Source organism: Diabrotica undecimpunctata, chromosome 4, assembly GCF_040954645.1.
Source record: "Diabrotica undecimpunctata isolate CICGRU chromosome 4, icDiaUnde3, whole genome shotgun sequence".
NCBI classification, from domain to species: Eukaryota; Metazoa; Arthropoda; class Insecta; order Coleoptera; family Chrysomelidae; genus Diabrotica; species Diabrotica undecimpunctata.
Genome location: NC_092806.1, coordinates 137,378,950 through 137,404,297, shown reverse-complemented (window position 1 = coordinate 137,404,297; position 25,348 = coordinate 137,378,950). Strand labels below are relative to the sequence as shown.

At 33.1% G+C, this 25,348-nt stretch overlaps 2 protein-coding genes across 3 annotated transcripts; both read right to left on the bottom strand.

Annotated features, from left to right (window-relative positions):
* Positions 1-17: 17 nt before the first annotated feature.
* LOC140438969 (zinc finger MYM-type protein 1-like) lies at positions 18-974 on the bottom strand. The gene has a single exon (XM_072528603.1). The coding sequence runs from the start codon at positions 972-974 to the stop codon at positions 18-20; it is 957 nt and encodes a 318-aa protein (XP_072384704.1).
* Positions 975-4,535: 3,561 nt separating this feature from the next.
* LOC140438437 (mitochondrial amidoxime-reducing component 1-like) lies at positions 4,536-24,149 on the bottom strand. 2 transcript variants are annotated; one of them, XM_072528114.1, is made up of 6 exons: positions 24,042-24,149; positions 19,380-19,805; positions 18,129-18,299; positions 16,315-16,501; positions 13,474-13,760; positions 4,536-4,713 (listed from the first exon to the last, which is right to left on the bottom strand). In XM_072528114.1, the coding sequence occupies exons 2-6, from the start codon at positions 19,532-19,534 to the stop codon at positions 4,602-4,604; spliced, it is 912 nt and encodes a 303-aa protein (XP_072384215.1). In that variant the 5' UTR covers positions 19,535-19,805; positions 24,042-24,149; the 3' UTR covers positions 4,536-4,601. The 2 variants fall into 2 exon arrangements, with proteins under 2 accessions (XP_072384215.1, XP_072384216.1); XM_072528115.1 differs by having other exon boundaries at positions 19,380-19,589; positions 24,042-24,143.
* Positions 24,150-25,348: the final 1,199 nt, after the last annotated feature.

Below are 25,348 nucleotides of genomic sequence, written 5' to 3'. Positions count from 1 at the left end.
CCATCCCGGAGTGCAGATTACCGAAAGAAGTTAATTATACTTTTAATAGTTCCGATGCAGTTTCGTATTGCAGGGATCTCGCATGAATGACCCAAAACTAAGTTTAATGTGTGCGCCACACAGTGTACGAATAGTGCTCGAGGATATTTGTCCATGATTATTGTTCTTACTCCTTTAAATCGTCCGCTCATCACAGCCGCACCATCATAGCCCTGGCCAACTAAATTCTCCAAATCTAATCCAAACGACTTAAGTTTATCGATGATTGTCGTAGCTAGAGCTAATCCTGTTACTTCATCAACGTGTATAAATTCAATGAAATCCTCTCGAATAAGTGCCTTTCCAGAAGAGCAGTCTACATACCGAAGGCAAAGTGAGAGTTGTTGGTGACGCGAAATGTCTTGAGTTTCGTCAGCAAGTACAGCAAAGAAACCTGATTGTTTCACTCTATTTATTATTTGCTCCTGAACAGCATTTCCACACAAATTAATAATTTCATTTTGAACGACGGACGATGTGTACATAGCCCGAGAATGATTGCTTTGAGAAATAAGGTGATTTTTAAGTACTTCATCACCAGCTTGCGCACGAAAACGAAGTAGTGCACGAAAATTACCGTCATTATGTAGAGGATCTATAATACCGATTTCACCAGAGTCTTGATTTCCTCTCAAAGGCAATTCCTGCCGTCCGCAAAATAAGATTGTGTCCACTATGGCACATAGCCTCTCTCTATTTTCTCGGGCAATTTTTTTATTTTCTTCATTAAACGACTCTGTAATATCACGAGTTTGACCTTCCATAACGCTTACAAAATTTCTTGCCCGTTCAACAGCATATTTATGATAATTTGTATTTCGATGATGTTCCATTTTTTCCAGAGCTTTTTTCCAGTTATTAAATGGTTTTGTGACAAAACTTCCAAGTTTTTGATCACCGCGACCACCTTCGGTCTGTCCAAATAAAACGCACATTTTGCATAATGATCCTTGTAACATATTTGAATATACTAACCATGGATTCTTTTGGGTCCAATGACGTTGAAAACAAAGTTTTCTTTAACCACAGACGGGGAACTTAAAAGTCTCTGGAGGGGTCCAAGTTTCTTTTAAAACTGTTAATTTTTCTTCGTCATTTTTTGGATTATTTGATAAATATTTACCAAAATCGTAGTCCATACCAGAATCCAGACCAGCTAAAAAAAATGCTTTAAAATGGTGAGAGATTAAAATTAAAGTAACTTACCATTGCTTGGTTCTCTGTTTCTATCTGAGGTGGAGGGAGTTGGAGCATCCCCATCTGTACTAATATCCATACTCGGCGTAGTTAGGATTTTATCGTTTTGAGGATTCGGTTCATCATTAGTTTTCCCCTTCTTTGGAAAAAATCTCAAAAGCGACTGCTGTAAAGTTCGTTTCATACTTCTTTCACTAAAACATTAATATTAAGCAATATCCAAATAATAATTATTATATTATCTATATATACGTAACGACACTGTAGATACTTACACAAACACCACAAAAATTTCGACAAATACAACAGTTTACTGGATTTGTACTTGTACGATAGCAACAAAATAAAGAAAACAATACACAAATCCACATATGCACCGGCCGGCCGACAAACAAGACTGGCACTAGACAGACAGCACTAGACTGCGAGTACTGCGACTCATATATAACCACCGTTCAGTGATAAAATAAGTTGGGTCACTCTCGATTTAGCGCCGGTTTACCTGCCCCCGTCGTCTCACGCCCCGTACCTACCAAATTCTCACCGGTCAGTCCTCTCTAAATTTCTATCGTTCAGGCACCGTTCAATGTATTTGCGGAGCGTTCAATATCATTTATGACTACCGGCAAAAAATCTTTCGGCAAGAGCCGAGATCAAAAGAGTGAACCTACTATTTGGAATAGGTGTACGGTGATATAACTACTAATAGCGTTCTAATTCTAATAGGTATTAGTTTATCTGTATCTACGCTGCTACTGCGGACCGACAGCATCCGTGCGCTGACTCATTAATTTATTTTTATTTTTTATACATGTAATATTGGATTAAAAGTAATAGTTTTGCATGGACTGCAAGGAGGGGGTTTGAACCCCCTAAACCCCCCCCATAAATACGTCCCTGATTGTTGTTAAGTTCAGGTGCACCAAAAACGTGTGAAAAATGTTCTGCAAATATTGATAACTTTTTTTTTCAGTTTTTTCTCAGCTTTCATCGGCTTTCCTTGTAGGTGGTATGCGCTGTATAGGCCTCTTAAATGATTTCGTTTCTTTCCAGATGCTGTGGTCTTCTTTTGACAGGCTGTTGATGAATAATTCAAATGTGTCATTCCTCGCGTCTTGTAGAACAGTTTTAAGTTGCCTTGTTAACCTATTATGTTTATTTTTATCTATAGGATTGCGACTTCTCTGCCATATGCACCTGGCTTTTTTTTGTGTAACAAGACGTTTTATGTATACGGGTATGTTGGTGTTACTCTGTTCTTTGTCGTTCTATGTTTTCGATGATTTTAGATGTTTGCTGCTCCTTATTGTGTGTCTGCTCACTTGTATCCTAGTTTGAAATGTCTATGTCATTCTCATCGAGTCATTTAACATCGTGGTGTTCTAAATTTTAAATAATGTACATTAGTTCATTGGCACGACAAGCAGCGACTTCTTATAGGCCTAACTTTCATATAGTGTGCGTGTTAATTTTTTTATGGATCTTCTCGAGGTGACTATTTAGTAACTTGATAGCATGATAAAGATCGCACGTTCTGTGTGTTCGACTTAATAACTTCAATTTTACCATCGGACAAAAATAATTGTAGGGTATTTGCAGGAAATCTTTGAGTGAAGTATTTAAATGTAGAGCTAAATTGGCTAAAAGATTGAGAAATTACCCTCCATCATCCAAAACCAAGTCATCAACTGTTTGTTTTACTGCTGGTGGAAGAAACTTGTTATCTAGTAATCTAAATAGGCCACTTCTTGGATGGCAGCATTCTGTTTCTGTATATACAATGTCCGGTTTATTGCATCCTGCGCCTTCCGGTTCCCAGTCTAGATTCACGTATATGAACCTAACTCCTGGTTGTAGATCTCTCTCTGACATTGCCTTTTGAACATCCTTAAGCCATGTTGTTTTTAGCCTTCCTCATTTTTTTTTGCTCAGGTAGCTGCCAATCCAATATTATCTTCGATATCCGATGGTCTGTCATAAACCGTGTTTGCTGCATTTCTTCTATGATGGTGGTTGTTCTCTCCATGATTTGTCATATTTTTTCATTTGATAAGTGCATCATTCTCGATATAACTGCGGATCTGCGCCAAAAATCCATTCCCATAACAAGAATTTTTTATTGCGTTCTTTTATTGAGTTGGCAGGTTTCGTACCCATAAAGTACAAGGCTTTTAACAATGGTGTTATACTTTTAAACATACTGCAAAGTATGAAATTCAGACAGTGGGCTTGTCCTTCAGAACTTATAAAAAAATTTATGGCAACGAATCCCAGAATCCAGGAAACCTGATGGAACACTTGGATGACGACCACTGCGACGAAACAGGCTAATTTAACATTAACTGAAAAATTTGTGCTCATTTTTAGAGGTGTATCAAAAAACAAAAGAGCAGCGAAGTGGTTATTTATACTTATTGAACAAAAACTACAAAACAAAATAACAAATTGGGAAGCATTTAATGAAAGCATTTTATAATTTGAAGCAAGTATTAAATAACTATTGCTGACGCAATCACCATCTAGACCCCCCTAGCCCATATGTTATCAAAAATAAGCAAGGCAAAGACCCCTTCACCTACATAGTGGTTATGCTTACATAATACTTGAACAGCCCCTTACAGTATGTACAACGAGATACGGTTTGGCAAAACTACTTAATTGCTAAATGGAAAAGGTGGCCATAATAGTGCATTGCAGAAAAGGAAGAACCATCTAATGTACGTAATGGAAGAAAAAACATAGTTAAAAAAGCTTTAATTCTCAGACAGAAAAAAATATCGGTGGGTCAGTCATCGTGGCTGTTTTCTAATCTCATGCTTTTTTGAAGACAACCAGTTGATTAAATATATATTAAAATCTAATCTTGAAATTTGGAAAACTCATTTTTAACGTGAACAATTAAGCCACAATTTTTCATTTTGATTATACTATTAATTACTAGGAAAAAACTTCAATTTGGTTTCACCAAATAACGTCGAAACGATCTAAAAATTAATTTAATATAAATTATTATTATAAGTAATATAAAAACCTTGAAAAAAAAAGTCAAGCTGTTCCCACATAGTATAGTCAATAGTATACATACAATATTCTTAAGCACATTCAACCACCACAACTTGTAACTTTTAAATTTGAAATGGAATCTGCCTGCCTCAAAATTAAAAATATCACTATTCGGTCTTGTATCTTAAATTACTATTTCTTTTTCATTTGTGGTTTTTGTTGGACTGTTAATAGTTATATTCATTTATTCATTTAATTACCATAAAAACGCTAATAAATATTGCAGGTTTATATTTTGCTAAAATAAAACATTTACATAAGTCAAATTGTGCTAAAATGCGTTTAAAATAGATAAAAGTCAATTAATAATTTCCTACGTAAACATCGTCATCGAGAGTAACTTTGCCAGTTTGAATTACTTCCAAGTAAATACCCATAAGAGGATCCTTCTTTGGTCCGTTGCTTACACGATACCTATAACAAAAATTTACAATAAGTAAACATGCAATCTAGGTAAATGACAAAATAAACCAAACAACTGGCATAACCGGAAGTAGAAAGTTAACAAACATTAGATGAGAGAGAGAGAGAGAGAGAAATTTATTGTTTCTAAAATGAGTGACATTTATAAAACATAACATGACATATAGTCTAGGCGGGATCTGTTTTGGATTGGACATTTTCCATAGGAAGCTATTTTTTTACTGGAATCCCTTCAGGATGTGCCCAATATCGATAATCACGATATGCGCCAGTCGCAAACCCTGTGCTAAATTTTTTATTTAACAATATCTGAAAACAATTGAAAATTTCTCATTTTTTTGCTCCTATTTTCGTTAATAATTCGGAAAATATTGATCCTAGAGAAAACAAGTATAAGAAGTTAAAAGTTTCGTTATTCAATTTGCCATAATATTTCGTTAGCTAGAAATTGAAAATTTAATGTTTATTGTTGAAAAAATAGCAAGAATTGGAAAAAAAGTACAAAAAAATGAAGCTAATCCTTTAAATGTTTTCGACTTTCTAAACTTGACCTACAAGCTCCATATTCCGCCTCGAAAAACCTTTTAATACGTTTGAAACGTGTGCTAAATTTTGTTAAGATCGGTCGGATAGGTTTTGCATAATAATTTTGCAACCTAGCCTACTGGAAAAAAATCGCAAATTTTCAAATTTATAGTAGGCAATAAATAAGGCCCTTAGATAGTTGCAAATTTTTTTACACATAAAAGAAGGCTCAAACTTTCAAACGCTTTTTGTAAAATTCAAATCGGTTTACTAGGAGAGCCTAGAAATTTTTTTATAGTTTTAAACATTTTTTAAATATATTAGGCTTATAAACAAATTGACTAACTTTACGAGCTTTAAACATATCAATTTCAAAATTTATACACTTAAAGAATATTAAAAGGCGCTTCTTTAAAAAAAAAGATACATTCGGCTTACTGGTTGCCGAGATATTGAAGGTCAAAGTTGGCATACATTTGCCGTGTAACCATAAGTGATAGAGGGCTCGTTTTTAAACAAATACCCTCGTCTTGTCAAGTACTTTTTATATGAAAAGTTTTACGTAATGCGCTTTATGGCAACATCCATAAAAAAGACAAATAAAAAACCGTTTTCGCGTAAAATGTCGCTCGGATTGCATGAGAGGTGGTGGTGGGGGACATGCACTCGAAATGTGAATCGGCGAGTTCAAAATCATAGCGCGCGCTAAAAATTACATTATCTCGGCTTTTTGTTAACCAATTTTGCTCTTTTTTTTGAATCGATGTCTCGGACGATAAGGATTTTAAATATCATATTTTCAAATAACATTTTTAATTGCAAAATTGGGAAATTTGCAATAAACAATTGTATGTTAAACAAGTAATTGCATTTTTTCTTCATGCATTTTTTTTGAGCTTGCAATTTATACATTAAAGTAAATTGTTACTTTTAGTAAACAAATATGTATTTATAAATTGTTAATAAATAATTTAAATTGTTAAAACAAAGGCGAACAAAAAAAAATTTTTTTTCATAAATAAACTTTATTTTGACTCAATCTTTAATAATTTTTTTTAAGTCTTTTTCTTTTTTTGGAAGGACAAGAATATTCAGGTCTGACCTTGACCTTCAATATCTCGTCAACCAGTAAGCCGAATGTATCGTTTTTTTAAAGAAGCGTCTTTTAATGTTCTTTAAGTGTATAAATTTTGAAATTGATATGTTTAAAACTCGTAAAGTTATTCAATTTGTTTATACGCCTAAAAAATGTTTAAAACTATAAAAAAATTTCTAGGCTCTCCTAGTAAACCGATTTGAATTTTACAAAAAGCGTTTGAAAGATTGAGCCTTTTTTTATATGTAAAAAAATTTGCAACTATCTGAGAGCCTTATTTAGGGCCTACTATAAATTTGAAAATTTGCAATTTTTTTTCCAGTAGGCTGGATTGCAAAATTATTATGCAAAACCTATTCAACCGATCTTAACAAAATTTAGCACACGTTTTAAACACATTAAAAAGTTTTTCTAGGCGGAATATGGAGCTTGTAAGTCAAGTTTAGAAAGTCGAAAACGTTTAAAGGATTAACTTCATTTTTTTGTACTTTTTTTTCCAATTATTGCTATTTTTTCAACAATAAACATTAAATTTGTAATTTCTAGCTAACGAAATATTGTGTAAAATTGAATAACGAAATTTTTAACTTCTTATAATTTTTTCTCTAGAATCAATATTTTCCGAATTATAAACGAAAATAGGAGCAAAAAAATGAGAAATTTTCAATTGTTTTCAGATTTTGTTAAATAAAAAATTTAGCACAGGGTTTGCGACTGGCGCATATCGTGATTATCGATATTGGGCACATCCTGAAGGGATTCAAGCAAAAAAATAGCTTCCTATGGAAAATGTCCATTATGGTCTGAATTTCTACAGATCCCGCCTAGTCTAATAGTACAAACAAAGTACAAGATACATTAAAATACTACTAATTATAAAATTTTCCTAATAACAAAGCGCAATTAGCTCAATTATCCTCAAAAAGTTCCTTGATACTATAGTAAAACTTGGATAATACAAACTGTTTGATCTTTCTACGTAATACAAAGATATTGCTTGAGGATCTTATATCGAGTGGTAAGTGAATAAAACTTTCTTTCCAATGTAAATAAATAATTTTTTAGTTAATGTAGAAGAGGGAATTGGTAGTGGAATACACAAGTTAGACGAGTGTTATAAAAAGAATCTGTCCGAACATTCTCTTGGTGTTTTTTAAAAATTAAGAGCGCTATTTCAAGGATATAATATGTATATGCAAGGAAGTGTCAAGATACCATGTTTCCGGAACAAAGGTCTACATGATGTACCAAACTTGACCTTGCATATATATCTGAGTTGAGTGCTCTCTTTTGTAGCATAAAAAGTCTGCTGAAATGATGAAGAGAACAGCTACCCCAAAAGGCAATACCGTATCTCAAATTAGATTCAATCAAGGCCACATAAACACTGTTTGCAATCTTAAAATCTAGGTGTTGTGCAAATAATTTGACAGCAAAGCAACCGGATGATATCTTTTTGCTTAAATATACAGTGTGTTACTTAAATTCAAGTTTATTATCAATATAGAGATCTAAAAATGTTTTTACGGTGACAGAACAAATGCCTTCATTTCCTAGAGTAATGTTATTTAGATCAGTCTTAAAAGAAATTAATTTGGTTTTTGAAAAATTAAATGTCAAATGATTAGCTTCGCACCACTGCAAGATCAATACTAATAATCTTATTTTAGAGTCCTTGTTTTGCCATAAAATATAGTAAACCGGCCATTAATATCGACGTTAATGATATCATTAAAATATATTAAGAAAAAAATTGGACCCAAGACAGAGCCTTGAGGTACCCTTGAAGAAGTGAACCACTTTAAAGCAGTGCCTTTTAAAACCATATATTTCCAGTTTATTAAGAAGTATTTTGTGATTGACACAATCAAAAGCTTTAGATAGATCACAGAAAACCGCAGCAGCAACATAATCTTCATTTAAGTCCAAGTATAGTTTTTCCATGAATTCGAAGATGGCATTATATGTGCTTTTTAATGACTGGAAACCGAATTGGAAGGAAGAATGAGCAAATTTGTAAGAAAGTCATCATTCGGATTTTTAAGAAATTTTTCTACAACCTTTAAAAACCACGGTAACAAAGAGATGGGACGATAATTAGCGGCTAAATCGTGATGAACACCTTTATACAGAGGACTATCCTTAGCAAATTTTAAACAATCACTAAAGTGACCTGTTAAAAAAGACGTGTTAATTGCCTCCGCTAAAACTCTTAGAACATTATCAGGAAGATAAGATAAAATTATAGATGGGACATCATCCCAGTCAGCAGCCATAGGATTTTTCATGCTTTGTATAATATTTTTTATTTCATCTCAGTAAGGAATTTGTAATGTTCATCCCATTTAAAAAACACATTTGATCAGAAGAAGAATTAATTTTCCTAGCGAGTTCTGGACCTACCGAGCAGTTATATTTATTCAGCTCACTAGGGTCCAAGACTATCTCAGTTTTTTGGGGAACTTTAGCTCTAAGATTATTAACTGTACACCAAGATTTCTTTTGTTTGTTAATGGCATTTTCCATTCTAGATTTAAAATATATACAGTTAGCTAATTTCCTTCCTATAGATAGACTTAGGTATATTTAGAGAAATACATCAAAAATTCATTATTGCATATTAATGTTTTTTAATGTAGTTTAACGATTGTAAGTTTTTGCGGGAAATTACAATTCCCTTAGGAATCCATTTTTTTTATTTTTCGATTTAAGAATTCTTTTTTGAAATGCCAAATTGATAATCTCTATGAGCTTGTGATAAAATTGATGGAGCAATCAGGAGAGCAAAAAATATTATGCCAATTTTCCCAAGTACATGTATGTATGTACAGCGTTAACAGGCCGTTCAGGCCCATTGCTGGATGGATAATTTCCATCGTTTTCTATTCTTAGCTAACAGCTTCCAATCTCTGATTCCCATCTCTCTGACATCTTCCTCTTCCATCACTACATCTCTCCATTTCTTTCTTGGTCTTCCTCTCTTTTTTTGCCCTCAGGTACTCTCCAAGCAATATTCTTGACTAGTATATTACCTTGCATTCTTTCTAGATGGCCGAGCCATTCTAGTCTACGTTTTTTCACCACTTTTGTTATTGTAGGGTTAGCATATAAATGATACACTTCTGCATTAGTTCGTCTTCTCCATTCTCCCTCTACTACTTTTCCACCAAATATTCTGAGAAGTATCTTTCTTTCCCATGATTCCAATGTGTTCTGTACGATTTTGTTCATAGTCCATGTCTCGGCAGCGTATAGCATTGTGGGTCTAATTATAGTTTTGTATACTCTTATTTTTGTATTACGAGATACATCTTTGGCCTTAATTATTTTGCTCATGGCTCCAGCACACCTGTTGCTCTTGGTCAGTCTCAGGTTGATTTCAGTTTCTTTCTTACATGTCTGATCAATAAGAGTACCTAAGTACATATATTCATCCACCTTCTCGAATTCTACAACTGATCCATTCTCCACCTCCAATTTAAAGGATCCCCTAGTGCTTATTCCTTTTTTGCTTGAGATCTCCATGTACTTCGATTTATTAATATTAACTTTCAGTCCCATTTTAGAGTTTTCTCGAATCAGTCTTTTTGTTATATTTCATAGTTCTTTTCCATTTCTTGCAATGAGAACCACATCATCAGCGTATGCTAAGCATTGGTGCTCCTTGTATAAAATAGTTCCGGACCTATTTATCCCACTAATTCTTACAATGTTTTCTAGAACTATATTGAATAGCAATGTAGACAACGGGTCTCCTTGGCGAACACCTTTTTTCACTTCGAATTCTTCTGAGACTGTACCGTTGCATCTCACAGCACAAATGGTTTGTCTAATTGTCATTTTTACCAATCTTATTATTTTTTCTGGCACTAGGAATTCTTTTAGTGTTTCTATTAACTTGTTTCTGTCTATTGTATCGTAGGCAGCTTTGTAATCAATGAAAAGTACTTGTGCTGAAATGTTGTATTCATAGCAATTGATCAGGATTTGTTTTAGCATAAAAATTTGATCGGTTGTTGATCTTCCTTTCCGAAATCCTGCTTGGTATTCTCCTAGATTCTTCTCTATATATATTTCTAATCGTTTTTTAATTAGTATGGCGAGTACTTTATACATTACTTCTAATAAGGATATTCCTCTATAGTTTGCGCATTAAGTTCTATCTCCCCTTTTGTGTATAGGAATTATAATCGACTTATTCCATTCTTGAGGCATTTCTTCGGCATCCCATACTTCTAGTATTAGCTCACCAAGTTTGTTTATTAAGACCTATCCTCCATATTTTATGTTCTCTGCCACAATGCCTCTCTCCCCGGGACTTTTTTGGTTTTTCATATCTTTTATTATTTCTTCAATTTCTTCTCTTGTGGGGTTTGGTATTTCTTCTATTACTATTTGAGGTCTAGGTACATAACAATTTTCTTCAGTAGTCACTTCGTCATTTAGTATCTCTTCGAAATATTCTTTCCACCTTTCACATATTTGGTCTTCATCCACTATCAGGTTTCCTTGCTTATCTTTTACATTCATCGTTCTTCCCTGGTACCCAGTTTTAATGTATTTTACTTCTTTATAAAAAATTTTTATTTCATTTTCCTTGTAATTTTCTTCAATGCGCTTAATTTTATTATCCATATACTTTCGTTTCCGCTACCTTAGGATTCCCTTTACTTTTTCTAGGTCGTCTTGTTTTTGCGAATGTAAACTTTTTAATCTCATATCTTATCTTTTTTTTAACTCTGTTCTGTATTCGTCATTGAACCAGTGGTTTTTTCTAAATCTTTTTGTTCTTGGTATGTTCTTCGACGTAGCTTCCTTTATAGGAAGCTATATATTTCTTCCATATATAGCCAAATCGATAATCTTTATGAGCTTGTGATAAAATTGATGGAGCAATCAGGAGGGCAAAAAATATTATGCCAATTTTCCCAAGTACATAATAATAAATATATAAAAGACATCATTCACTGAGTAGCAGAATCTGAGAATCTGTGAATAAAAAGTTATAAGACACACCTGGAAAAAATTTGGCCAACCCTTACTTACGAAGAAATGCCAAATCTAGAGGCTGAAGAAACCACTTTATTAAGGGATCTTGTGCAAATTTTTTCCTAGCTGTGAAGAGACAAATAACAATGATGTAAAAAAATGGATGCGAGCTAATGATGATGGCCACGAGATATATGATGATCTGCTGATCATTGAAACAGTTTCAGAAGAAACTTCAAAGCCCTCTGATGAAAGTGATGGAGAAGAAGATATCAACAGTGAACAGTGTGGGTAACCCACACAGACGCTGCGGCTACGTTTTATCTAGAGCTACGCTACGTAGAGCGTACACCCCGCCGCCAAGCCAGTGAATACCATGTTTTGAGATGCTAGCGTAATTTAGCTTCGAGGAAGCTAACATTATCAAAATATCGGTATCATATTCTGGTTCAAGCTATAAGATTTGACGACAGCAATTCAATGAAGGAACGAGCAAAATTTGACAATTTAGCCCCTATACGTCACATTTTTGATGCCTTTGTTCAACAATGCTTGAATAATTACACAATTAGTGAATACGCAACAATTGATGAAATGTTGGAAGCTTTTCGGGGTAGATGCAAATTTAGACAGTATATTGCTAATAAACCGGCAAAATACGGGATTAAAATATATGCGCTTTGTGATGCTAGAATGTTCTATACATCTAATATGGAAATTTATGCTGGCAGACAACCCGATGGGCCTTTCCAAAAGCCCAATGATGTGAGTAGTGTAGTAAAACGACTTATTCAACAAATTAATAACTCAGGAAGAAATGTTACTATGGACAACTATTTTACATCGGTTCCTCTAGCCAATGATTTATACGAAAACCACAGATTAACTATAGTAGGTACAATACGAAAAAATAAAGCCTAAATTCTTCCAATGCTACTGGATGTTAAAAATCGGCCAATAAAAGTTTCATATTTTTGTATGGTGACAAAGAAGGAAATACGAAAAACCATTGTATATTAGCTTCTTACGTACCAAAAAAGAACAAAAACGTACTAATGTTATCAACACTGCACGACGATGATTCCATAGATCCTTCATCCCAAGATCTGAAACCTGAGGTCATTACCTTTTACAACAGTACGAAGGGAGGTGTAGATGTCGTTGATCGGCTAAAATCAGAGTATTCTGTGAGCAGAATAAGTAACCGTTGGACCCTTACTGTCTTTTGTACTCTGCTCAATCTTGCCACTGTAAATAGCCAGATAATTTTTAGAAGCAATACTAATGTAATTTTAAAACGAAGAGCTTTCATTACTGATTTAGCAAAACAACTTGCACTACCCCATGTAACTCGTCGAGCATCTATACCAAGGTTATCTACAAGTCTTCGTAAAAAAATACATAACGTAGCTGGAATCAAACCTCAACCGCCACCGTCAACAGCAAATAATGAAAAACCAAGATGCCTTTACTGCCCAGTAGGAAAAAACCGCTTTACCCAACATCGTTGCAATATTTGTACAAGCCCAATTTGTAAAGAACACACGCAGAGAACAAGTTATACATGCACGGAATGCACAGATGACGATAATGATGAAAATTAAATCATTGTAAGTTTTTTGTTTACTTACCTTTTTAGCTTACTTATTCCCTTTTTGTGTTTTTTTTTTAGGCAGTGAGACAGAATAACGTTAAGCAATTGTTCGCAGAGTCTAAGCGAAACAGGGAATACTTTGCTTACCAAAACTTACTTTTTCTTATCTTTTAACTTAGGTACCCTTTTCGGTTTTGTTGCCATAATTATGTTAAGTTTGAATGTGTTAAATAATTTAGTTTCAGTTTTTGCTTATTAAAATGAGTTATTGGGAAACTAAAATTGTTTTATTGAAAAAACACTAATGTTAGATAAAATCTAACACGACAGTGATGGTGTAATAAAATTAACGACATTGATGCTGGGTTAAAAGATGACATAAAAATATACATTGTTGAAAAACCCTAAATATTAAACTAAATTTTACTATTGAATCTTACAGAAGAATTTGTGTGTCCTTATTGTTAGCCTACAGATTTAAAAAATAATAAGTACATAAAAATTTTACCAAGAAAAAAAAAATTTAATTTAAGAATAGTTCACTTACGTTCCCAATGTTCTTAAGGGCTCTCTGTCACTTCTCCGAACTCCTTTATCCATATCCACAGTGGTCATTAGGCATCGTATACATTCCAAAACATTTTTAAATATAACATCTCCGATTTTTAAATACTCCCACTGATCTTCTACAAATGGGTCTAAATTATCGTCGTCTACAAGAATATTTGGTCTAAAATTATTCTCATTTATCTCAGAAATACCAGATTTCTTTTGCAAATCTCTTATGGATGCGGCATTGTTAAGCATAACAGCACACATATTTGAACTTAAACCCTACAAAGGTATTTTCTTTTAATTAAAATCAATAAGAGAAAAACGTTTTGATTTTATTTTAAATTAATTATAAAAATATAAGAACTAAGACATATAAGAAAAAGCGACAACGAGAAAAATCGAAAATCGTATCTTAGTCGAATAATACATAAAGTGTACCCCTCTTTTTATAATAGATAAAACGCCCTCACTGTCGAAATTAAGTTTTTTTCATTATTTTACGTTTTTTATGTTTTTACCATTAAAAACGTCAATTTTTCGTTTTTTTTTAAATTTTTTTTTAGGCGGAATACAATCAATTCAAAAATTTCAAGTTAAGGCTTTTACAAAAAAAAAACATACAGAAGTTAAAACACTTAACAATTGTATTTAGATATATAAAAACATGTAGTTAAAACTTTTACAAGTGTCGTCAAAATTTATACAGTAGCATAACGTTTTAGATCTAATCAGATCATCCTCAGTGCCTTATGTAGTTGAAGCTAACAATGAATTTGTGGCTATGACATCCCTATATGGGTTTACATCTTTCCAAAATTAAATTATATGGTGATTCTAGGTCGATTACATTGGATAAAATTTAGTACTTGAGGAGCTACATGTCTCCCTGCTCGGTTTTTAACACGTGGTTCTTGTCAGTTAAAACGACACAGACCAACTGGCTGAGGTAACAGGAATATAATTTAAGAAGACAGCTAAACATGACAAGGGGTGTGTTCCGCGACTAATGCAATTTTTAAAAATTATAAAATTTTTTTTATTTTGTTGTAATAATACCTAATATCTTATTAATGAACCTTTAATTAAAATTAAATTTGTTTAAATAATAAAATTTATTGCCTTAAATCTGCAAATCTCTATTATTGAAAAAACAACAAGTCAGTTATTAAATTAGTGGAATTAATGTTTGAGATTGAATGTAGACATCATAAGTGGTACGAAAATTGATTGATGTAGAAAATAAAAGAAATTGATGTGGTACTATCCACATAATAGTGTAAGAAATGATATAAAAAATAAGTATATATAAAAAGATTAAATTGAAATCCAATGAAATTGAAGTTAAAAATTTTTTTTTATTATTTTTAAATTTGGGTAATGGTGGTTGCCTAACAACAGTAAGAGACCTGGTGTGTAAATCTCTGAGAGTTTAATTTTTTTTTAATTAGTAAGTAAGTTTAATTAGTAATAATAATTTTTTATAGACCAGTGGGTTGAGTGTACCTAAAAAAGCATTTTTTTACGAAAAAAGCATATAATAAGCAAAAAAGCATAAAAGCAACTTTATTTGATCAAAAACTATACCTCTGATTTTTTTTTCAGATATTCTGTATATTGCGCCATCTTCAAAAATCAGAAAAACTGTTTTTGTATGAGTTTTGGGGATGTTCTCCATTTTATAGACTTTAAAATAGATCAAAATAAGGTTTTTTATAGGTTATATATATTTTAAATCAAATGAGGCCATTAGAACGTTCAAAAATTGGGCGAAACACGCCGTACTAACAAATGTAGACACCAGTAAAGGAAATAATTGGGGATTAACATACAAAACGAAAGATCTAGTTTACAAAACCTAAACAAATCTCTCTATTTATTTGTAGCCCACCATCTACACATATTATAAACAGAGGCCTTTCTCAATCGTCTCCATTTATCTCTGCCTTTCTTTCATCCTTTTCACCAAGTATGACCTACAGTTTTCTACATATCGCCTGCCCGCTCTGATTTGCAGCCTAGCTCCTATTCTGTTTGCAGTGAATAGAGTCCAACGTCCAATTTCTTTTAAAGTTTAAGCCACCCAAGTTTATTGTTTTATTTTATGTTTGTATGTTTTATTTAATATCCATTTTGTAGATCATTAAGAAATAAAAGGAGACCTAAAAAATAATAAAAGTGTGGAAGAAAGGGGAGTGTCAGCAGAAATATTAAAAGTAGGAAGACATATACTGCAGCAAAAGATAGCCATTTAACCCATACTGAACGAAAAACGTGAGACGTGCTATAGGAATAATACATCACAAAAACTTATTAAGGACTGCCTAAGAGATGTAAGTTAATCTACGCATAAATGCATATTGCGAAAATTTAATGTCTGTTCATTTCAAACTCAATTAAATTTATTGATGTTTCAAAGTTCGTTATCAAAGATCTTACAACAGCGTGAGCGGAAATTCCCGCCTAAAGAAGTAAAAAGCATATTCAATAGCCTCTGTTTACTTTTCCGGTGACGTAAAGTTCCTCCGCCTCCTCCATCCTCGAATTATTTTAAAATATGTGAAAATGTATGTTTCTACGATAAAAATCAACTACCTATCATTAACTCATATTTAATTTTAAAGTACAGTTGGTAAAACAGTACATACAATACAATATTATACCTATGCAGAGAAATGTAAGAGAGTATCTATATTACTGTTCATAAGTATCTGATAATTCAACTTCAACATTGTTGCCAATTTGCTACTATATTACTCTTGCTTTTACACTATACTGATTAATAAAGTGTAAAATACATCTTAAAATATATTTAATTTTGCTTTACTAGTCTTACCATAGAATCTGACGTCATACCACGATTGCAATAGTCAATTTGCTTTTGATGTATCTCAGTACTTCTTTTGTTAGTTCCATTATTATAGCCAATGCGCAATCCGGGTTTGTCCCCTTGCAAATATGTGGATATCCAGGTACTCGCTTTATCTCCACAATCAATTAAAGGTATTGTTTCTCCAAGTTGTCTAAAACAGATAAATGATAAATAAAAATTAGACTTGCAGTTGTCTACTTTAACCTAAATGTCAAAAGAAACGTATATAAAATAATGAATAACCGTTGCCACATCGCCTTTGATGTCTGTTAGACAACACTGTCTGTGTTGAGAAACAAGCTAAACTTATAATTTCGGAATAAGACCAAGGCTTAAGCTTTTTCAATGCTTAGGCTAAATAGACTACCTAAGCTATGACGTCATAATGGGCGGAGGTTTTAAAAACCTTTCAAACATTTCTAATTTGTGTATATTTGTCCCATAAGAAGTTAGAAATCTTGGTTTTTTTTAATTGTTTGAAGAATAAATAAAGACTTTTGGTTATGAACATTCATTCTGGGCGATTAGTATTATTTGTTGTTCGTGAATTTGTAACGTAAGAATATCAATGGAAATTCCTTAGCGACCGGTCAATGGAAGTGATAAATTTTATTGACCTCTTGGGAATCTTAAAAATTTTAAAAATCGCTCAACCTTTATTTATTTAACAGCTTTATAGTAACTAGCTTCATTTGAGGCAAAATTCAAACTTACATACTCTGCACTCTCTACCTTTGAAACGCATTTTTTACCGAAAGGTTGATACAAATTTTATTTAAAAAATTTATTTCACCCGCGTAACTGACATTCAAAATCACCGGTCGCTTCAAGTGTTGTTTCTAAGAAAACGGTTCATTCTACACAAAAAGCGCTAATAAACATTTTTGTTCAAAATTATCTCAGCTACATTTCTTGTTTAAAATTGTTTTATTCGTCGATTCTCGGTAAATCGATGTTTTCTATTACCACTTTTAGTGAGAAGCCTGGAGATAGAAGTGGCAACTTTTTTGGGGTCCCTGACATTATAAGCAAAATTCAGCTTGTTTTTCCCATTTTTAGATATCAAATCTCTGACGACCAGACCAGAAATAAATTTAATTAGGTACGTTTTTACTGGAGCGTCTGTTGCGATAATCGCTGAGCTATCATCGCTAATCGATGATAGCGGTGTACCGCTTGTTTGGTCTGTTACGGCACCCTTTTGACTGAAGAGTCTGTCGCTGGAGCCGCTAGCGTCAATCGTTGGCGACTGGTCCGAGAGTAGACACAGTCGCAAACGCCGAGCGACCATAGTGGCTTGTGCATGTGATTTTGAGAGGTTTTTATTTGAGAGACTCTCTTCTGGAGACACTGGATATGGAATACAGTTTGTAGACATTTTCATATCCTGTTTTACTAAACTTAACAAAAACTCAAACTGTAATTTATTCAAGCGGAAGAACTGTGGAAACTTAACAACGTCTAATAAATGGTTGTTTATTAAAATTTTGAAGTATCCTACTTCTTGTCTTCTTTTAAGTATTGCATGTTTTCTAATCTTGAAACACTTACATTTTTAAGATTTTTTCGTTCTCTATTTCTTCTACTAGCAAGAATTTTAACAATTATTGTTCTATTTTATATACGCTCATCGCTACAACAAAACCACTTGTTCCCTAGCCCTAGACAACGGCCTTGTCCCCAGCCCAATTACCTTAATATCGAAATTAAAATTTCTTTTCATTAGGTAACAATTTTTATGAAATCCCACTCTAAGAATATAAAATAAAAATATTTACTTAATATATACTTCCTTTCCTATTGGTATAGGTAGAATTAGAGGTTCCATTCCTGGAGCATACAAAGAAATGCTGTTTGTATCATGGGATTTAACTGCAAGTAACACCAGCTTGGGAAAATGTTTGGCAGATCTATATTCAAGGTAGTTCTGTTCATACACCACAAATGTTCTAAAAAATAAACAAAGAATATTATGACCATCTTTACCATATTACAATAACCCTTCGAAACACATATTACGATTATATTTCCTATTTTAATGACATTTAGTATTAATGTATAGAAAAATGAAGCAGAATATTTCTTTTTTGCAAAAAATGTTTATTTTAACGTTTTTAAGTCACGATCTGAAATCACAACCACAGACCACTAATAACGTGATTTGTGATCACAACGCAAGTATTAGTGTCAACGGAAATAATTCCCTAATACAGTACGTTGAATTTTAAATTAGATATACACACTATAAATGCTGCGTGCCGTCGACTTTCCACGAACCTCCGTTGCCTCGTCGCCAATAATTTGTCATTATGCAGTGGTTGTTTAGGCTATGGCTCCACGAGCGACAGATTGTCGCTAGCAGTAGCAGTAAAATGTAGCTTGATAAATGAAAACAACAGCAGTGATACTGAGTGGCTCCACGCGCTGTAGATTGTCGCTTCGTTTCGAGACCGAGACGCGTCGTCAAGGTCATGTCGCGTTCGAATAGGTCCGAACCTATTTTTTAGCAGTAATTTGCAGCGCATTTGTGGCTCCACTAGCAGTAATTTGTCGCTTGTAGCGGTAATTGCCATATAATCGGATATTTTTGTTCTTGTTTTTTTTTTTTATTTCTCTGTGTTTGTTAAGTTGTTTCTTTGTTTTTATAAATTACCTTAAAGTTTTTTTGTCTCAAATCATAACAAAAAATTATAAGTTCTAAGAAAGAAATAAATCCAATATTTTCTTTATCGGATGATTTACCATTGTAGCTCATCCTTTTGAACATACGTAATTAAAATATATATATATATATATATATATATATATATATATAATTCCAACGTATTTATATATATATATATATATATATATATATATATATATATATATATATATATATATATTTTAATTACGTATGTTCAAAAGGATGAGCTACAATGGTAACTCATCCTTTTACCCAGGAGACTGGACAAAATAAGTTACAATGTTTTTTATATTATTTGTCTGAATGTTAATTGCGTTAGTATATTAAAATAAACTAGAATTACCTGTCTCTCAATAGAAATGTTCGTTGACCTTTTTCCACCTCCCGAAAACCCTGCTTAGTACATTCTGCCTCTTGCACTTCGATTCTTTTTCCGCTTTTAAACGGATAAATACATAGTTTCTTTACTTTTCCAATTTTCTTCCATTCCGTTGCCATTTTCAGTTGCTGTCAAATTTGGTCCTAATCAGACAAAATTCATTTACGTCTATAACTAAAGACAAATCGTATTGATTGACCTCTTCACAACTTAGTAGATATCAGCTTAGTCAAATATGGATTTGTGATAAGTGTACGTTCAAATATTTGTTAAATCGGTAATTATACATCCATGTTTATTGTTTTTGTGCAAATTGTTAATAACAAGAATAATAACATGGATTTCTCTGATTACATGGCACTACACAATATTTTCAGGGATTTACTAAGCCTAAAAAAAGATACCGAATATGTAAAATATAAATAATAATCAATATCAGTATCTGTTTTTATAAAACATAACAGTTACTAAAATTAAAAATATTTTTAGTGATAATAGCTGTTAATTATTTATCTATACAAATTATTTTTTTATGTAAGGTTTTCCAAAGATTTTCCAAAAAAAACATGATACTAGCTAAGCAAAGTATGAAAAAAAAAACATATTTATTACACTTATGCAGAAAAAATTACCTCTGGTTGCACACAAGAGGAATGCTTATCATAACCCACGATTCAAGAACTTGACGGAAAAAAGCTAAGAGTTGGAGGCGATTCGGCTGTTCAGTGGCTTAGTTACTGAAGCTGTTTCAATTATTGCAAAGACAGCTTTACTGTTTGTTATTTTCTTTATTTTAATTTATTAGTCTTCAAAGAACAATATACACATAGTTCCAAAAGCTAGTCCTCACTCCTTGTATTCACGATTTTTACACTTTTAGGCTAGGCGCACACACATCGAATTTGGACGGTCGATAAAAGTTCGATCGAACAAATTCCTTTGGTGGCGCGAAGAAATAATGTGAGCTTACACACACATCGTTTGCCAAACGGCACGGCATCGATGTTGTGTGGCGATCGATGAATGTCACTGCATGGACGCCTGCCGTGGTCGTTGCCGTCGTTCCAAGGCGTATAGTACCAAATGAACGCGCGCGCACACATCGATCTTTGTCGACCGACTAGTAGTTGCGTTTTTTGGACATTCCTCAACGTACGTAGCTCTCGCTGTGTTGCTACGTAGTTCTGTGTTGTTCATTGTGATTTTGTGTACTCCACCTAACAAACCTTTGTGGATTAACAAACGTCATCGAATAAATGTCGTGTAGTGTGCGTGTAAAGCATCATCGATAAAAGTTCGATCGAACTTTTATCGACCGTCCAAATTCGATGTGTGTCCGCCTAGCCTTATAAATTCGTATCCTTATCACATATTTAATAGGCCTTTTCATATAAAATACAGCTTTTTTGGTTTTTTTTATTTTATTTAAATACCCATTTAATTGACCTGGTTTTGACAAGGTGTAAACATTTGAAAAACTTATTCCGGTAAAGTTTGTGAAAACATGATTTGTAATTAATCGTAATTTAATTTCTGAGTTAGATCGTGCAAGAATTATCGTTTTAGTTGAAAGCCGTTCACAGAGGTTCGTGGCGGAAAGCGTGGGTGTTTCTCAGGGTGATGTCTCACGGATATTGAATAGGTTTCTGGAGAAAAATATGATAGATACAGAATAGAGCTCGCTTGAGTAGACCCCAAGTTACCAATGAGCAACGGAGTAGATAAATATATCAAATCCATTCGGAGAAATTCTTCTATGTCTGTACCAGCCCTCCAAAGATACTTCAGGCATGTACAATAAGATGAAGAATTTTTGAGTCAGGTTTGAGGAGTTGTCAACCAATAAAAGTTCCTCAGCTACAATCTAGATGTTTTGCACCGCCTCCAATGGGCTCAAGAACACATACAGCTTCCTCAACAGTTTTGGAATTTTGTGCTTTCTTCAGACGAAAAAAGAATGTGTTTAAATAATGATAACTGGCGAATTCGTTGGCAAGAGTCAACAATAGCTGCACAACTAGCGCATGCCCGTCCCATACTTCTTTTCGCAGGTGACAGTGTTATGTTTTGGGCAGGTATTATGGCAGATGGACGCACGGAATTGATGGTTATTGATGGGACACTAACAGAGCAAAAATACATCACACAGAAAATGATTGATCGACTTGTTAGCAGTATTAGAGCTCGAACCCAGGCTTGCATAGATGCCCGTAGTGGAAACAAAATTGTTAAATACATTTTAATTAGAAATAATTTTTTTAGGTTTTAATTTTTAATTAAAAAAAAAACAATATCTCTTTTAAAACAGAAAATATCCAAGTTGGTTGTGCTGAAAATCGAAGTAAAAAAGCGAAACTAAACCAAAATTTCGCAGAACACTAAAAAAAATCATGTTTTGGATTTTAAAAGATGAGAAAAAAGGTCTATTTAGGACAAAAATAGTAAAAAAAAATATTGGAACATGAAAGGAAGTTCTAATACAATTTGAAAAAAAAGTGGCCAGTATTATTAGAGATACTTTTACTGAAATACTTAAAAAGACGTCAGGAAAGAAATTTGAGAATAAAAGATCACACGAGGTTCGTGTGATCTTTTTTTTTTCTTTAAAAATTTAATTAACAGAATATAACCGCATCGATCGCAACAAACCTGTGACCTCCTCATCAAAACAGAATATAACCCCATCTTGGCCCAGATCAGGCTGGAGATAAAATACATACAAACAAACCAATGGCTTAGGACCACCTCCAGTCTGGACTAAAGAGACGGTGGATCATTCTGGTCTAAATTTAAAATCTTAACAAAGCAAAGAGCATCTAAGCTTTCTCATCTGCTGGTAAACTATCAAATAATTAACTCACATCACAAGAAGGTCAGGTCCTTCAAAACAAATCTTTAAAATATATTGAAAAACATAAGCACCTTGTCATAGCCCCTGTGGATTAACAAATATTGGAGAATTACAACTCCAATTCAGAAGGAACTGAAAAAATTACCAGAAACTGCATGAAACAACTTCCGCGAGGGTCACCAACTACCTGTCGAAAATAGTCAACGCCTCACTTAAACTCCGCTACTTTCAAATCTCTTGAAAGGTAGCCAATACAATTTTGCTTCCTAAAAGGAAAAATCTCGGACTAATCCTAACTCTTACAGGCTAAATGTTTTGGCTAAAGTCCTCGAGAGGATCCTCAAGAAAAGACTTATTGACTTTATTACAGAAAATAATATCTGAAAGTCACTCACCAGAACTGCTTTGACTTAAATCCTTACACACATATTACCTAAAAGTTAAAGTATGAACAATTTAATATTGGCATTTTTTTCGATGTACAGAAAACATTTGACCACGTGAGGCATGCCGACAAAGGTTAGAAGTCAAATATCAACAACCTTCACTCCTACAGCAGGAGTAAACTATCCTGATGCATACTAAAACACTTATTCGCACATACAAAACGTACATACGGCCCCTGATTGAATACAAGACCAACACCTACGTTTTGCTCAATCGGGATCTATTACAACAGCTGCTATCGGTGTGTATTCTAAATATTCTACGTAAAGTAAACTACAAACGATTATACTCCTCCTTTAACCAAATATATCAACTATCGAGTATCCCTACCATACTTGAGAAACTCACATCGCTGAGCAGGAGTTACAACCTAGAAATCATCAGGGACCAAAAATTTCCGAGACCAAAACATACTCTTCCTGCCTGCTTATCTTACGACAACGTATTCGACAGACGTCCCAAAAGAAAACTCCCTCCTTACGCAAAAACTGTTGACTACTGCTAACAACGAATTTCCTGACGAATACTCTGGAAACAAAACCTCTTTTTTACCGTACATCTTCCTTTACGCCATCGTTAAAACATAAACACATCCTGAAGAGGCGACAGTTACCATAACAGGACTTCCGGAACATCCAAACAAGAAATACAAACAAGTACCACAATCAGCCAAGTTTTATTTTTCGTATTGAACACAGTTTTTTCAGTTTTTATAAAATCTTTAATGTCACAGAACTCGTTTTTAACATCAAATTTTATTGATATTTATAATGATTTATTTCATGGTTTATGTTTATATTTACAATTATTTTGACTAAATAAAAATATATAATATCAACTTTATTTAAACCGAAGATGGCTGTTTTGTTTTTGACAATAAAATACAGACTCTATTGAAAGAACGATTTTAAACATAATGTAAAATTAAGTTAAAAATTAACTTGGGATTAAACTCAGCTACCTCAGAAATAGCGGAAAAAGTTGGGATCTAATCTTTAAAGGAATGACAAGCTAATGTTAAGTACTCAAAATTTAATAATTTAATGTTATCAAATTAACGTTTCGAAGGAAAAATAAAAAGTTATCTATCTATATTAATTTTTAGTTATTTATACAAATTTTTATCGCTAATATCATTGCAATAAATATTGCAATAATATCGAAAATTTTGAAATATTTTACAAATTACCTAAAATGTTGTGCTTTTTAAAACAAATTTATTAATTAATAAGTCAAAGGTTTCTGTCTCTAAAATGTTTATACATAAAATTAACTTAATTCCAATATCTTTAAACTATTTATCTTTTCTTATAAATGATGCTACTCACATTAAAAACGGTAACAAAGTTACATTTATTTCACAACATCAGAACAAACATCCAAGTTGAAAACGGCTGTCCAGGTGACCAAGATCCAGTCCCGTTGAACAAATTATACTTTAAAGACCAGTTTCTCCTAACTGGTTGTTTTTATTTATTTTACAGTAATTAATTTTAAATTATAAAAAATCTAATGCCATTGATAGAGATGCCTTTGATATTTTGCAATATTTAGTAAAACTTTTGGTCAAATAAAAAATATTAAGTTAGTAGTTTATACTTGCTGGTTTTTGTAAATCTTCTTCGTGCGACTAGGATTACGCCTGTTTGTCTGCCTTTTATTCTGTTTCAATCGTTGTTGACTGTACATTATCTTTCCACCTTTTTGGCGGCCTTATAACGGGTCTTTTGCTATACGGCTTGTTGTTTTTACAGATGTTCGCTAATCTATCTGGTCCCATTCGGTTTACATGTTCGTTCCAGTTTTTTTTTCTTGTTTTTATCCACGTGGTAATATTTTGAATTTTGCATATACTTCGCATATACGCATATACTTCTGTTGGTTTGTCTGTCTCGTAATGATATACCCGCTGTTGATCTTAATACTTTCATTTCGATATTGTTGATTTGTTGTTTCGTTTTTCTTGTATCGGTCATTGTCTCCGCTGATTGGTCTTACTGTTGTCTTGTATACTTTTATTTTGCTTTCCGTGGTCAGATATTTATTTCTCCATATGGTTTCTCGGAGGCAACCACTTACTTTTGCCGCTTTTGATGCTTGCCTTGTGGTCTCTATTCTTATATCCCTGTCACTAGTGATCTCCACTCCTAGGTAATTGAATTTCATTACTTGTTCTACAATTTTGCCGTCTATTTCTAGTTTGCATCTACGCGGCTCTTTACTGATCACTATACATTTAGTTTTTTCTACTGAAATTCTCATATTAAGTTTGTTTGCTGTGATATTGAAGGTGTGGAGCTGCCTTTGTAGGTCATCTTCGTTATCAGAAATTAGTACTGCATCATCGGCATAGCATAGTATCGTGATTTTATGCACTCCCATGTGGTATCCGTGTCGTTTTCTTACTTCGTGAATTATTTGATTCATCACCATATAGAATAACAATGGGCTGAGCGAGTCTCCTTGGCGAATTCCTCTTTTTAGTTCTATGCATTCTGTTTCCCCTGTTATCATTATCATTCTTGTTAATTTCATTAATTGTCCTTATTATCTAATGGTCTATTTGTTAGGTTCAACTTATAATAAATTTAAGATGACATTTCGCTTCACCCTGTCAAAAGCACTTTTTAAATCT